General features: G+C 43.2%; 1 protein-coding gene across 2 annotated transcripts in view; it reads right to left on the minus strand.

The window, feature by feature from the left end:
• Window positions 1–6,879: 6,879 nt before the first annotated feature.
• The window catches only part of CABLES1 (Cdk5 and Abl enzyme substrate 1), a 70,999-nt gene continuing 61,455 nt past the window's right edge, over window positions 6,880–16,423 (minus strand). For both annotated transcript variants that reach the window (XM_063395467.1, XM_063395458.1), the window contains 3 exons: window positions 12,742–12,848; window positions 11,573–11,780; window positions 6,880–10,037 (listed from right to left, as the gene is read on the minus strand). In XM_063395467.1, coding sequence (XP_063251537.1) covers window positions 9,897–10,037; window positions 11,573–11,780; window positions 12,742–12,848 — 456 coding nt within the window. In that variant the 3' untranslated portion in view covers window positions 6,880–9,896. The remainder of the gene's footprint in view (window positions 10,038–11,572; window positions 11,781–12,741; window positions 12,849–16,423) is intronic.

Below are 16,423 nucleotides of genomic sequence, written 5' to 3' on the forward strand. Positions count from 1 at the left end.
GCCTTACACAACAGAATTTCATGTGGTTCAGCTGCATTCAAAAGGGAATATGAAAATTGCTGAGCAAAGAATTGAATGGCTCCTGTAGTGAATAGCCGTCCGGATGGGTAAGTTGCTTACCTCAGTCTCTCAGATGGAAAAAACTCAACTATAGTGTTTTCTTTTGGGTTAAAACAAACAAACAAACCCATAAAACAAACCCTCTGTGATTCAGAAATGTTTGGAGAGAAGCAGTGTAGCTCACCAGAGCAAATGCTGAATTGCAAAGGCAGTGCCATTGAAAATTTTGACAGAGGAACCTTTAACCTCCTGCTACAGAAATAAGTGTAAAAGCTGCAGAATAACTTTGCCTTTCCCTTCAAAATCCCTCTCATGTTTTTTCACTCTTCTTGTTTCTGAAAACATGACTCAAAGGCAACATTCTGGTTCAAACCTTTCCTTGAAACCATAGAAAGTCAGTTTTAAATAAGTATATACAGTGGAAAACAGCTGAGATGGTTGTGTAACCTCTTGCTGCCAACATCTGGGGCTCCAACAGATCGTGGAGAAACAGGGAGAGTTATTTAGACTAAAGGTAACTTGGGTCTAGTACTGTGTTCTGCACCGTGAGCTAACAAGCCAAATCTTTGAAACTGATGCAATTTAAATCTGCTGTATCAGTCATGTTCCTCTCTTCACTTTGTATGGGCTCCAGGCTAGATACAGCTCCTGTAAACAGATGGCTGTGCTGATGGGAATCTCTTAGTCTGTGACTTTAGCTAGCAGGAGGAAAATGATGGAATATTATGTTGCACCACCTCCCAGTCCATGCAATAATTTCATACAAAAGTAAAGACTGGAAAGGTTTTGCAAGTGTTTGTGATTCTTAGGGAAAGGAGAGAATGGAACATGCTCTTAATCATGTTGGTCTCTCTGAGAGATTTCATGAACTCACTTCATGACAAATTCTTTCAAGGGCTGGAGATTTGGCTGTCTTGCCTTAATAGGAAGGTACCAAGTAGCCTGAAATATTTTTGACTACTCCAAAAATATGTTCCTGCTATAGAATTCTATCATCATTTTCCGTGTAACAGTTTTAAAACAAACAATAAAGCAAGACCATGGCATGAGATTTCAGCTAGAGCATTCTTTAAGGTTTTAGAATTGGGGGGGGTGGGTGGGAGGTGATTGTAGAATGCATTAAGTTTCCATTTCATCATACTGGTTTCACCTTCTACTGTATTCTACAGTAGTCTTATATAAATAGCCATAACTACAGTGATACTTTTACTTTATTGCTACACTGTTAACTGCAAAAAAAAAAAAATCATATGAGGACAGTATTGCTATTATATCAAACAGTGGGCTTGAAAGCTGCAATTCTGCTTGGTTTTACAGCTTTTAATGTATTTATTTTTCCCCCTAGGAATCTCATTGCTGGGCTTTAAGCTTGGTTGGGATTTGAAAAGTTTCTTCATTGATTCACTGTCTTCTGCTCCATGGACAGCAGCAACCCAGGTGTAGATTGTTTTCCATGTGCCTTTTCCATTGGCTTCTCCAATGTCTGATCAGGTTTTCAGTAAAGGTGACTTCTCAAAGCTGTTTATTCTAATGAAACTGCAGAATGATGTCTCTCAGATTCCTACCACTTTCTCAAATCAGATGGGTGTCATCAGATATGTCTCACATCTTTAAGTGGTGAGTAACTTGGATGGTTAGCAAATGTAACATCACAGTGATAGTGGTTCTACCCTATGTGTTCAGTTTTGCAAAATGTTTGAACTTCCTGCTGGTGAAGAACATTTTAATTTCGCAGCCCTGTAGCCTTGTAAGATGTTTGTGCTCCCCTCCTTGTGACCCAAGGATCTGCTTTAGGTCAGAGGCTGCCATTTCTTTAATATTTGTCTACAATTACTGCTCTGCCACCATCAATTAAATTCTCCAGATATTTTTCTTCCTGGTCTCCTGCAGCTTTAATCTGAAACTTTCCATTTTCCTGTCCATGGACACCATCACAGCCTGAACAGGGTCCAATTTTCCATTAATGGACACAGCAGGCTTTTAAAATAAATCATACAGAGGGTGGAGTCTGCAGCTCCGGATGCACCATGTGAAAGAGTCAGCTAGACCCAACTCCCAGCACTGCCTCAGCTTCTTTCTGTTTATCTTTGTGCTTATTGAAATAATAAAAGATGAACAAAAAGGGAGGGAAAAAAAAGGAAAATAAGGTGCGTAAACAGCAGCAGTCAAGAGAAGAGCACATAACAAGGAATAAAAGAAGAAATGGGATCTAGTTCTTAATCCATCTGCATGATCCATAGTTTAAACTGTGATCTGAAAAATGTTCCTTAGAAAGTACATCTGAATTCAATGCCTCCTAAGCTCACTGACTGATGCAGGTCTGACTTGGCATATTTCTCAGGTTTGAGGAAAGGAAAGGTTATGTACTAGACAAAAAAAAAAAAAAAAAAAAGAAAAAAAAGAAAAAAAAAAAAAAAAAGAATTTTTTCTTCATTTTTTTCTTCTATGTGGGTTGTTGTCTTAATTCACCTCCATTCTATACAGATACACAGGCTGCCCTGGTAGGCAGGTGGCAGTGTGCAGAGCCTTGTGTTCAGAAAACATTACTGAATCTCTTGGGCTGTTGTGGGAGATGAGCACTTTGCAGTTCTGGTGTTGGTTTTGTGTGCACTGTCACCTTGGCCCATGGAAACACCCCAGATGTTGATACCATAGTCTCTGCTGCTTATGGGAGGATGTTACTCTGGAAGATGGCATTAAATATTGAGCTCTCAGAAACATGCTGTTCATTTGGAAGATCTGCATGTAAATGATGTAAATGTCTTGGGGTTACTTATTAAGCTGGACTTAGTCTAGCTTTGACTAGAAAATATGTTCACAACTAGAAGGAACTGAAATTGTCACAACCTACTGATGTTTGGAAATGTGTTGGACTTTGTCCACCTCAAATGTGTGAGTCTGTGCTTTGGCGTTTTGCTGAAATGCTTGTGCTCCATGAGGAGCCGCGGTGCAGTCAGTGCCTGGGTTGTATCGTGGGAGCTCAGACTAATAACTCACTTTAGACCTTGAAGGCAGAAGGAAGGATTCTAATAGTTGCATTTCAGTCACACTGTTCATTCAGCATCCTCTTAGTCCTCTCACAGCTGGTGGGAGAAGAGAGGCCACTTCTTAAGAGATGAAGATGATGCTGACAATAATGATGATGATGGTGAGTGGGTAGTCACTGCTTCAGTTCTCCTTTCTTCTTCCTTTTCCTCTAGGAATGTTTACATGAACAATTGTGGTGAAGATCCCTTTGTGCCAGTGCTCTGGGATCCTTTTCAAGGGAAGCTGAATGGGTGTGGGTGGGTGCACAGCCAGGTCTCATCCCAGCAGGCAAGTAAGAGGTAGCCAATGTATCCAGGTGGGAACCAGGTCCACCATGCACTCTTGCCCTGCACTGGGGACAGAACTGCATTTTTCCCAATTAAAAAGGACTGCACGAGGCAGTTTAATTGACAGGTGTTAATTGCTTCACAGGCTGTGCTCTCAATCACACATGCAGGGCAACATGAAGACTGTGTCTAGGGTTCAGGCTTCTGGTTACGGATGTGCTGGCAAGTGGGGAGGGACTGGGGAAATAACACGATCTAGACCATTGGTCCAACTCAGATGGTGGCAATTCAGTCATTTTTGACTGAATGGGATGAGAGCAGTTTAGAAATAAAAGCATATTATATGTCTTTTTAACACTTTACAGCTACTGTTTCTTCATTAGGTTTTTATCTTTTTTAACAAAAATCCCACCCCAATATTCATGCTTCTTTGCTTGCCAACAAAAAATACCACTAGAAGCCACAGTCTCCTGTTGTTTTCCGCATATTTACAATTTTGCAAACCATTCCTCCTTCCCTCACACAGCGTGTCAGACTGTTCAGCTCTGCAATTCTTCTGAATCTATTCCTGGTGTTATCTTCCCTTCCCCACCCAGAGTGGCTGTTTAGTTAAGAGCTGTGGAATTGTGAAGGGCTGGGGGAGGCCGTCACGAGTGTGCTGCTTCCCCAGCCAGTGACTGCCACGAGCACTCCTTGCAAGAAGGCAGCAAACCAGCATTGAAAGCCTTGTGCTTGCTGTTTGGTGAGCTTGCTCTTTTCTTAGCACTCTATAAATATGTTGAGATTTGCCATCTTACCTCCTTTTTATTTTAATTTGGATGTATATGACGATTGGAGAAATGCAAGCTAAGGAGAAAGAGCCGGACCAGTGCACTCCCAGGGATTCCTCATACACAAACAGATGGGAAGAAATCTAGGGATCAGAGCAGGGTTCTTTTAGTCTTCTGGTGTGGGAGATTAAAAGCTGATGGTGTGCCTGTCATTTTTGTGCTGCGAAACACTACCTTTGTCCTTTGTAAAAACCCAGCACAGTTCAGCCCTATGGGCAACGTAAATGGTACAGCAACAGGGAAGAACAGGTGGCTTAAGTTAGTCTAAATGTCTCCAAACCCTTCCTTGCTGGAAGGTCGGACTAAAGAAAAGTTTAGCTAAAGCTCTGTCTACGATCTGAGAAAATCCCAGCATTCCTCTAATCAGTGAACAGAATCCATTCCTGGTAAACCAGTCTTTGTTCTTGAACATGGGTGATTTAATACTGGTTTGTAAATAAGCCCTTCTGCCTCTTTGTCCTTTGCTCTCCCAGTTAACTCTCAAGAGTAAAAACCCTCCAGCTGATGCAAAAGGGAAGCAATGGAGAAGAGGGAAACTTCCCCTTTGGGTGGAAGAAGGGTATAAAGGCTTGCTCATGGATGCTGCTGCATTGAAAATGAGGCAAGTTTAGGTCTTGCATCAGTGTTTCTGAAAACCCGATTTGCACAGCTTCTTCCCAGGTAGCCGTACCCATTGCTGTTAACCAAGACAACACTCCACTACACGTGCAAGCCCCTGGGAGAGGATTGGTTTTCTTGCCTCTACTTTCTCCTTTTAGTGTCTTGCTTAACTAAATTCCAGAACTTCGTTAAGGATTGCTGCTAAGGAGTACCACGCCCCAGAGTTCACTTAGGGGAGAGATTTCAGTTTCAAGTTAGATTAAATACTAACATTAATTCAACAAGGTAGAAATTGGTCACCAGTGAAATCTGACTGCAAACTGGAAGACTTCTTCAGGTTTGAGGAATTAAAACCTGGAGCATCTGTCTAAACAGTGTAACAGATGCAAGGGTCCTAGCTGGCTTAAGATGATGTTTAGCAAGATTATGGAAAGGAGTGTAGGACAAGCCAGATGAATGTGTAGGAAGGGCAATTTACGATTGCAGCCAATATTTAGTGTTTGCTGCTCAAGTCAGCAGCAACTTCTTGGTCCACTCCTGCCTTGCATTGAAGGTGTGCAAGCCATTTTGCAGGATCAGTTCTGGCTCTTTCCCAGTATCGTGCTATAAGCACTGCTTCTCCTGCCTCTCTGTTGGTCCTGGTATTAGCTGCTGGGGTCTGGGCAGGGTGTATGTTTGTTGGTGTCTTTCAGGGACTGAAGAGCTCTCCTCTGAGCTCATCTGGACATCAGATTCCAGCCTCAGGTGGGGGTCTCTGGCTATTACAAGCTCAAATGAGGTCAGTGGGAAGCATCACAGTTTAGGACTTCACAAAGGCCTTTTTGCTTTGCATACAGCATTCTGTGAAAGCATGCACCTGATGGTTTTTCCCCTCTTTTTTCTCCCTCTTCAGTACAGACTTTACAATGGGAGATGAACAAATTAAATGCAAGTCTGCTTCCCACACTCTCCTCCATTCCCAAAGGTGCAACCTGGGACAGATTTCAGTCTCAGCTAAAGATGTTGGCATTGTTACTCCGATTGCTCAGTCTCTCGCCTCGCTCAACTACTTTTACCTTGTTTGTGTATTTTTACATGTTTATCATGGGGCCTGGTGCCAAAATCCTTTAACATCGTAGGAAGGTGCAATCATCTCTTAGCAAACCACTCCTCATTGCTTCCACACAAGTCTCATGCTCTATATTTTAGGAGGCTGGAGCAATCAGATGAAGTTTAGTGCCATTTAGATATGTTACAAAGTATCCCAAACACACCATTGCAAGTTAAAAAGTAGTTTAGGAAAATGATTGCCAAGTATTTTTCTGTACGTTTGCATGTTCTGAAGTCTGTGTAAATCATGGTAATGCCTGTATTGTCACAAATATGATTTAAAGTTGTGGGTCTCTGGAGTGATGGGTAAAGGTAGGGAGGCAAACCTTTCCCATAACTTTGTTCACATGGAATGAAAATACAAGTAAATGGGGATGTTTGGTGAGACCACCTAGATGGGCATTGGATGTAGGGGGTGTCATAGGTGTAAAAAACATAGCTTGAATGCAAACACATGGTGAGCAACTGGGTGTGCAACACATGAATCCAAAACACAGCTTTCAGTCTCCAAAGAGGAAGCAGCTGCTTGTGAACTACAGCTGGCACGTGGGCTGAATGTCAGCTTTGCCACCACCTGGACAAAACTGAAGTCATATTCTGAATTCTCCTGTGAACAAGGGGTCATGAGATATGAACAATGCTGAAGAGCCTGCCCGTGCCTCATCCTCTGGCATACTGACAGCTGGGACTCAAGAGACCCTGCTTCTGGCTGTTACAGGTGCTGCAAAAAAAGAAGGGCTTAAAATTCCAACAAACCCAAAACAACGGTCTGGGAAGAAGGCTATGATCTTGGATGGAGGGAAAATGCATGAAGTGAGGGCTCTGCAGGGAGCTGAACAACAGGAGATGGCCAGGGTCCTTTGGCAATCCCACCACTGGCTTATTAATAAGCAGCTGTGTGTCCCAGGGGGAAACAAAACCAAACACCTTTTCACATACAGATGAGAGACAGAATAATTTTACATACTGTCACAGGTGGAAAAGAGTCTGTGTTTTTCAATTTTTTTAAAACTTTTATTCATTTTTTTATAAAAGGAATAAACTCTGCATGGTAGAGTGTACGGTATATAATTTCAAAACAGAACAAGTTATATGGAATGGATTATTTTCCCAAACTATTTAAAGTTGAACCTAAAATTATTTGTAAATCAACACTCATTGCAATGTAAGACAAAGGAAAATAATCAACATATTTTTGTTTGGTACAGATTTTCTCTACCTCTTCAGCCTAAATTCTTCCAGGGTTGGACAGAAAAGGGAGGCAAATCCTCCCATTGTCCTAATCATAATTGTACTGACCAAGCTTTGTGCTCTGAGATCTAGCAACATATGGCTTTATATACGTTCCTAATTGAACAGTGCAACATCATCACCACCTTAAGTGTTTATTTCACATTCGATGTGTAACTGAACATCACTCTGAAACCCTTTTCCACCCCCAAAACAACAGTGGTAACAATGAAAAGCAGAAAGTCTCCAGCAATCAGATTTCATCCCAGAAATCTGTGTAAACTGTAGATCAGGGTTGGGTAGCAGCACAGAAGGCAAAAGATGTGACAGCTTGATTCAATAGCATCTCTAAAGACTACTGTAAGACTGTCATTCTTTAGTCTGCATTTTGCAATCACAATTTGCTTTTTCCCTGCAATGCTATAAAGCAATATAAGAAAAAAATTAGACTCGAAGGCAAAAGGTAGAAGCCTTTGTGGAAAGGTAAAGCTTCTGCTTAGCCTTGAGTGGTCTCTCTATTAGAAACAGATCTCCATGATCAGAAACAAATTTTGAATGTATATACACAATTTGGGTGGAAAGGGATATGGCCAAGAGTGGAAGCCCTCCTAGCTGACCCACAGACTGTTTTGCATCACAGGTCCCCACTACACCCACTGCTTTTTTGGTCTGAAAAAAACAGCAAAGGCAGCCAGATGCTTCAGGTGCACTCCAGGCTCTTGGCTCCAGTATTCCTTGGCTGTGTGGGGGCTAGGAGGAGGAAGAGGAGGAGAGAATAAGAGTGCTGTCAAGGGCTCCCCTCCCCTCACACTGCAGCTGGCTGAGTGATGCGTGGGTTGCAGAGACATGGGACATTACACTGGGAAGGTTTAAGTGCACACTTTTCTCTTCATGCCCTCCTCCCCAATCCTGCTGGAATGTATCCATATCAGTAATCAGGTAAGTATTAATAATAACTGTAAGCTAGCATAGTCATCCTCCCCTTTAGAATGGGGGGAGAGAAATAGCATCAAACAAATTCCCATTTACCCCAACGTGTAACCTTTCCAGATCCTGTAGAGCAATTGTATGCAGGCTTTTTTCATACTAGAATTAAAAGGAGTCAAAACTGGTAAAGAAACTGGATGTTTCCTTGCCTAGATGAAGGAAATAATAAAACTGATTAAAGTAAGAGTGAAAGAAAGTAAGCATTAGTGTGTTTGCATCCTCTGGTATGTCCCACTTCTCTACGTTCTGCTCACAGGCCCTTTCCATACTCTGCGCAAGCACTCCCAAACTTAGAGAGGTAAGGCTTCAGCTGATATCTCACAGTTGAGACTATTATTTATTTTTAAATTACCACAAATGTAATAACTTGACTTTAGTGGATCCATGTGGGGCACGTTGAGGGCAAGGCCTGTTAAGTGAACCAGCACAGGAGAAGATTGGACAGGGGTGGAATCCCACATGATAACAGCAATTGAACAATGTCCATCGGCATGGCATTAGCTTAGTGTGAATATAGCATCAGGAACTTGGATAAAGCCTTTCAGCTTTCTGGGTGTCCAGCCAGAACCAGGGAAGCTGCAAGAAGTTTTACCATAGAACTCCAGTACTGCAATGTCTAATGGAACTGAATCTCAATGGGTACAGATTTTAGGTTTTGCACAGTCAATCCTAATTAAAACCCCAAAACTATAATGTCTGATGCCCCTGCTGCTGGAGCCTTAAGACACTCGTTATACTGCTGAGCCCTACTCTTTTTTTTTTTTTTTAATAAAACACTGTTTTAAGATAGAGCACAATAAATGTGCTTATTACGCACTCTAACATAGAGCACAGAAATACAACACTACAGAGTGCAAGTCTAACCATCTCCACAGTGGGAAAAGTGCGAAGGTTAAAAATATGCATGTGGCTTAACACAAGATATTTTTAAAAAACATGACATGGAAATCTTATACTAATGCTTTCATCTTTACCACAAACATGATTGAAAACTTAAGGTCAGTTGCTGATCCTTCTCTTGCAGTAGTAGTAGTGTAATCCTTTCAAAGGTACAATGCTGGAAATATCAGAGAATAAAAAAACCCCATGTGTCCAAAAATGATCCCATTTATCACTTTTCCAGTAGTTACGTTGTTCAAGAAGTAAACATGTAAGGTCACCTTGATCTTCACCATCAGTAACTGATACACTTGGAAACAGCTAAGCCAACCACCTGCACTGAGATCAGTTCGCTGTCGCACACGCACACACACACGGATACACACACAAATACCCCACAGGAAAAAAGTGCACTTTCAATTGCTGATACAAAAATAGATTGGCACATTCTTTTTGACACAGTGAAGTTATCTTCTTTAAAAGCTTTTTCACTTTAAGAAGTCCTCTTGGAATTTGCAGCAGGTCTGTAGAAAAAGCGCTACGAGAATGCACTCAGTGGGCTTCCAGGGTTTGTGTGATGGAGAGAGGGGTGGTCATGGAGGCTGCCCTTCTAAGTTTTGCCTGTTTTATAGCTGTAGTCCCTACAGGTAGGGTCGGTTGCCACCCAGTTTCAGCACATGAACCTTTTACCAACAGCTCAGTCTTCACCTGCTTTGAGAAAGTAACGATACACGAATTTGTCAAAGCCGAGAGTCGATGCAGTACTTCCTGTAACCAGAAAAACTGTTTTGGTGGGGGAGAGAGAGTGAAGTGTTGGGAGTCTGATTTTGCATTTCCAGTAGTAACTGCGGCTCGGGAGAGCCAGGCGGGAACAGTCGGGAGCCTCTTCCCCGCAGGGCAGCCAGCGCTAGGAGTTCTGCACCAAGCGTCTGTAGTGCGGCATCACCTCGTGCTCGGGAAGGTGCAGGGCAAACTCCAAGGCCACCAGCACCGGGAACTCGAAGGCGATCAGCTCTCGCCTGTTCAGCCGGAACTTCTCTTCCAGTTTCTGCAACCACAGCCCAGGGGAAAAGAAGAAATTAACAAAAATGGAACGAGGGTTTGCCTTTCTAGGGTTTTCCCACAAATGACATTCAGAACATGCACGCTGCTGTCATTAAACTTGTGTCCTGATTGACTTGCATGGCCCTAGGTTTAGTAAATCTGAGCTGTGTGACCTGGATGTACCGAATCCTTACTGTGAAGGTGAACTCACAGAGCTCAGCCAGCCATGCTATTTCTGACACATTCGTCACTTCACTCATTCCACTGTGAGCAGATACAAAACGATCACAGTGACCACCACTGCAGCAACAGGAAACTCCTGGCTTCATCAAACATCAAAATCACTTGTGTAATGGAAGACACGTATCTTGTAATTGTCCGCAAATTTGCTGCACTGCTTGAAATCTCTAGTTTTCCTTTCAGCATTAGACTGTGCTACAACGCCCTGTTGGGGAAATTATTTTGCCACAATTTGATCTTAATGCCTCAGAGGCAGAAGGTGTCATAAGAAGTGAGTAATAGAAGCTGCTGTCCTTGGGGGATGAGATGAGTTTTACAGTTGTTTTTGTGCTGTAATGTACTAAACCTCCGATATGCTCTGCTGTATTCACTGGATTTGGATACTACAAGTAGGCAACCAGTTGCTCAGGGATATTTTCCCCCCTCACCCTCTTAGGATCTTCCTGGCTTGCTACTTCTCTGCCCAGTGGGTCCACTTTCAATTGGATGGACCAATGTTTCAAGATAGCAAGAGGGGCCAGATCTTCCAATTGCCACTTGGCTGATTTTTTTGGTGATTATTCAGAAGGCTTTCTAACAAACTGACTGTCAACCCAGCTCTGTGACTGTGGAGGAGGGCATGAGTCCAGGCCTGCCCCCCATCCACGATCCCATGTCTCTTCCATTGAGTGAGCTGGTTGTAGCCACATACCAAGACACCAGCCTGACTTTCTGTAGCATTAAATCAGATTGATACCTTGGTGCTTGCAGAAGATTATGGCATAACACCCCCATGTTACCTCTTTTATGTGAAGTGGGTAGAAGACCAAACACCTTACTCTACAAAAAACATCTGGAGTGAGCTGTTCTATTGGGAACACTTCCTTAGGTTTTCTTGCCCAAAAGCTGAACTTGATAAAAGAAATACAAATGTCTACTTGACTCCATCTGAAATTAGTATCTGCATTTAACTCCCAAAGGAGAATCCTTACTGACACTCTCAAAAACATAATTAAAGCAAAATTAATTTCCTGAGGGTTCACCTGTTGCCTTGTATTGGCAGAAGGATGGTAGATACACCTCAGACCTCAGAGTATCTGACACCAGGGCCTTCTACCCCATCAAACAAGCTTCCCATACCTCGGCAAGGACATTGATCACTACTATTTGCACAAAAATGTGTAACAAAAAAAGGTATTTAGCTGGCTGTACAGCTGGAAGCCTAAAGGAGAGCATGTTCACTGACAAACAAACAGGCTTGCACAGACCACACACTGGCACTTCATGGAGAAGGAACACTGGAGTCCTCTGGATACGTACATCTATAAGATGCTTGACTTCATGCTTTCGGAGGTCACTGCCAATTTTGGCTGCTAAAAGAACACAAGCTCCAGCACAAAGCTTTCTATTCTGCTTGTTCAGCTTCCCCTTGAGAGCAAGCTTCTCAAAGTAGACAAAGGCCATGGCCACTGTGGGCTCTTCAAAACCACATTCTTCTTGAGCCAGCTTGCGCATTTCTCTCTTCAAGCTGAGTAAAGAGATTAGAGAAGTATGCTGTGAGATGAGTTTTAAAGCATTTCTAATTTCACCCTAAGAGCCATGCTTTCAGATCTCTGAAAACAAGATCCTTTTGACTGTTTCCTGTTTCCTTTCCATTTGACTAAGCAGATCCTGCTTAGTCAAATGGAAAGGAAAACATAATTTACTGGGCAAATATCTTTATGCTGTTTTGGGGGCACATTTCATGGCACATTTTTACATCACCTCCCCCTCACTGCCCCCAACAGACAGTTGTGTCAAACTATAGAAGCAACCAAAAATGCTCTGACAATTTTAGCAACAATATTTTATCGGAGGTCCTACACTGCATACCATTTGTTTAGTAGCAACGTTTTGATTACTGTGCTCTGTATGCAGCTTTTCCTGCTGGTTATGGTTGGTCAAATCCAAACTGACTGTGCTGTCCACGTACTGCAGCACTGTCTGGTTACAGAGCAGTGTGGCTCAGTGTCCTCCTGGCCACTAGGGTCAAATGAAATTATCATTACTTCAGTGAAGCAATATGTCTAGCCTGCTACACCAGAAACAGAGATGGAATATTAAGACTTTGCTGCGAAGCCAACTACTCTTTTAGCTTCTGTCAGAAGTCAGCACTTCTCTTTCCTCCATCTCTTTTTAAGCCAAGAGCCATGAGCTTAGAGACTCTGTTGTGTTATTTTTCTGGGTATTTTAATACAGTGCATGCCAAGCTCTCGTCCTCATCTCGTTAGATGCTGTGTTTGACACCTGAAGTGCGTGTCTGCACATTCCTCTATCCTGTTTAGTCATCCCAGTAATCAAAGCAATCCTTTGACTTACTCTGCACCTCTGCTGGTCACTGCTCCTGGAAGATCAATCAGTGCTGTGCTTCCCCCCATGTACAGCAGGGATTGCACTGACATGTAAGACAGCTGCATCACATTGCGGCCTTATTGAGCTTTGCAACGTACCTTCTTATTTTACTGAGGGTTAGCTTGATGTGAGGGAACTTCTCCTTAAAGGTCTCGTTCATGTCTTTCTTGAGATCTGATGGCTTCACGTAGTCTATGACCGTGGTCTGTAACATGTCATAAGAGAATTACTCCTTTAGTTTGTAACAAAGAAGATCACTCGGTTCCCAGAAACAAGGAATACCAAACAAGTGCCAGTCAGTCCCAATGCTTTCAGCAGACAGGAAAATTCAGTCTGAACTAAGGCAACTATTTCTTTGTGACTGACAAAACAAGTGACCTGTTCAGCACAAGCCTTGAACAATAAATACCTCGTTAGCATCTTCCAAGTATTGCTGTGAGTGATTTTAAGATAAATGTGGCTGGATGAAACCTACCTGAGAAGTCTTGTAAAATAAAAAAAATTCATCACAATAATTGATATGATGACCAGATTTTGGTGCATACCTCCATGTGGTTCTGAGACCTACTGTGAGTTTCTCTCAAATTGATTCTTTAAAGAAACCACTGGTACAAACGCTTGACTGCTGTAGCATACATTTATGATAAAGTAAGTAATCAGCTTATATGACATGTCATTCAGTAGAGTGGAAGGCAGTAATGCTGTGGTAAGTTAAGGCAGTAAATGGACAAAAGAGTCAGGACAACATTCAAAATGCACAATCTATTTCCTTTGAGCTTCCTATTCCTTTTTGTTACAACCTAAGGAATCTCCCCAAGTTGCAGAGGGTTCTCCTGGCCAACACAGCACCTGCATCTGTTGGTGCCCAGCACTTTTCTTGTTCCCTTAGTCTTTGTTTACATAGCGTTTTTCCAAATCCTCTGTCCCCATTCACTTGGCCAAAATCTATCAGTTCAACAACTAACCAACCTTTATTTTGGGAATGTCAATTCTCTTCTAAGCTTTGGCAGATCTTTCCCACTGGACAGAAGTGGAGGGGAGTTCCAGCTTGGGCACTTGGGGGACAGCCTGGTCCCCAAGCATCCAGATTCCTGCCAGCTTCAACTGTGTAAGAGAGCAGCAGTGGATAGCACAGTGCATTCTCCTGCTCATAAAATAATAGTTCCCTTGTAATTTCTGGTTTTGATTAATCTGTATTATGGCAAACGGCTGTTAACACCAAACAACCAGAGATGGAAAGATGCTTGCAAAACCCTTGCTGCATGTTATGCTTTTATAGAAGGTGGAGCTCTGCTGTAATATATCCTCATGGGAATTGGAATCAGCCAAAAAGACTGACTGAATACGCTTTCAGGCTTTTTTAGCTATCATTAAAATAGTATATGGAAGGGCTTGGGGAATACAAAATGCAATGGCTCCAGAGAGAAAGCAGACAATTCCCTTTATTCAATCATATTGTTCTCTGTTTCCCAGAGAAGAAGAGTAAAACACACCTAACTTTTCCTGCACTTTATTTAGGAGATAGGGTACTGAATTATTAGAAATTTAAAACAGAGCAGAGCATGTGTTTCCCCTAAATAGTGCCCAGCAGTATTTGAGGCAAACATAATAGAGAGGAAAACCTCAAGTTTTTGCCTTGGGGTGTTGTTATGGTCATGCACACGTTTTAAAACATGGGCCATTCTGCCACATCAACACTCCAGCCACACCTGCTTCCCTGCATGTGTATGGATGAGTCTGACTGCAGGTTCAGGCAGACAGTGCAGTGCCCCTGAGGTTAAAAATTCATAAGCTGCCTTGATGCTGAAGCAGGCAATGTGCTGCCACACCTGAATAAAAGGAAGAGAGGAAAAGAGAAGCCAGCCCTGCCCAGGATCAGTGGGAAAGCCTTCAATGGAATGTGTGGGCCTGCCTGGTTTTAACCCTGCTGAGGCTGGAAGGATGTATGTATTCACTGTGCAGCCGTGACTCTCCACTGCAGACAGCTTCTCACATGCTTCTTCTCACTGGCAGGGTTCAGACCTCTAAAGCAGAAGAATTAAGATCTTAACAATTACCCCTTTTCCTTTCTTTCCCTGGAATGTTGCAGCCTGCCTGCCTGCCTTCTCCTTGGTATTGTTGCCAAAGGATCATCAGCAAGCTGGGTGCTGCTAGAGTACAGATGTGCTGGGAGTTTTATGGATTAAAAGGCTTCCTCTCAGTACTGCTGCAAGAGGACACTGAAACAAGCCACATCTAATTTAGACCACTGCTGTCTGCTGCTCAGGGTATGGAAACATGGGTCCATGCTGCTCTTGCTTACAGAGCTAACAGGCACTAACCAGATACATCCTATTAAATGTAAAGATGATTTTAGTAACTACCAGTATTTTTGGTTGTCTCAGGCAATCCTACAAATAGTGAGGTCAATGTTACCATGCAAAGCTACCTGGCACCTTATTTCATGCTTCACTAAAAACCTAACTGCCCACTGTTTGTTTTGTTCATAGTTTTATTTTAATTAACTTGCCTTTAGCTCTCTCCAGGTTATCTTCCCCTTTTGCTTATGTGCACAACACTTCCCAACAGAAAGGGCCCAGCAGCGGAGGGAGGGCCTGTCCATCCTCTGGGCTCAGCTGAGGGGCTGCATAGAAGTTGTTCCAGACAGCAGGTTTCACCTGCTTTCACCTCTGAGTGGTGTCAGGGTGGCTCTGGGGGCCACTGTGCAGAGGGACAGCGAGCCCTGGGCTCTGTCACTCAGCAGCAGCAGCAGCCCCTGGGATGCACCTTTCCCCACAGCTGCTCTGCAGGCACTGACTTGTTTGACCTGGGACTCCTCCAGCCTGTGGGAGGTTTGCCAGAATTCAGCTAAATTCTCTTTGGAAGGAGAAAAGCTCTTTTTAGAACTTTCATTTAAAGCAAACTGCTCAGAGGCTTGAGACTAAGCAGACAGCTTAAAACTGAGAACAGTAAAGAGTACGGTTATTTTTAAACACGGAGATTTGTCAATTCTGTCCTGCTGATAAGGATCTCCCCCTCTCCAACTCTGAATGCTGCCGCTTCCTGTGAGACAACAGTCTCTACGATACAAATCACAATAATGAAATCCAGATGAAAGCTGGTGTGTGCTGGTTTTGATTCATGTAACAGGATAACGGCAGCATGTTTGAACACACTGGCTCTGAGGCAGCTGTCTCATCTTGTCAGTGCCATGCTGGAGAGTTCAGCTAACTGCCCTTATTCTCAAGAAAAGGATATGTGCAAGATTTTTTCTTTGTCCCTTGATTTTTTTTTCCCTTCATAGCTGCTGCAGAAGCTGGACTTTGAGGAACAGGATGCTGCTTGTCTAGCTGGTACCTACAGAAATACATCCTGTGCACACAGGACCCTGCCCAGCAGAGAGGCAGGCAGAAAATACCCCTGAAGAATATCTGTTGAGAGGTAGTTTAAAAGCCATGCTGGATTAGCATCTATTAAGTGATCAAATCAGTTACCCTTTCAAATGGTTTCTGACCAGGCACCTGAGTACCCCTGCTGCTGGGCACAGCACCCACGAGGATACACAGAAATCTTGGTCCCCAGTGCTGATCCTGCCCAGGGCACCTTATGCACCCTGCAAACAGCTTGCCACTGAGCAGCAACCCCCACTGCTGCCCCTGCCCACGAGTAGGGGAGTGCAGGAAAGCTCTGGGCTGGTCCAGCAACCCAGAAAGACCATCTGGGATCTGACAGGAGAGGGCCTGGACACGACATCATCCTTCTCTGCCTGCTCCCTACTCAGCATTTATGCTTCTTTTTTGT

The sequence above is a fragment of the Prinia subflava genome, chromosome 1 (assembly GCF_021018805.1).
Source record: "Prinia subflava isolate CZ2003 ecotype Zambia chromosome 1, Cam_Psub_1.2, whole genome shotgun sequence".
Taxonomy (NCBI): domain Eukaryota; kingdom Metazoa; phylum Chordata; class Aves; order Passeriformes; family Cisticolidae; genus Prinia; species Prinia subflava.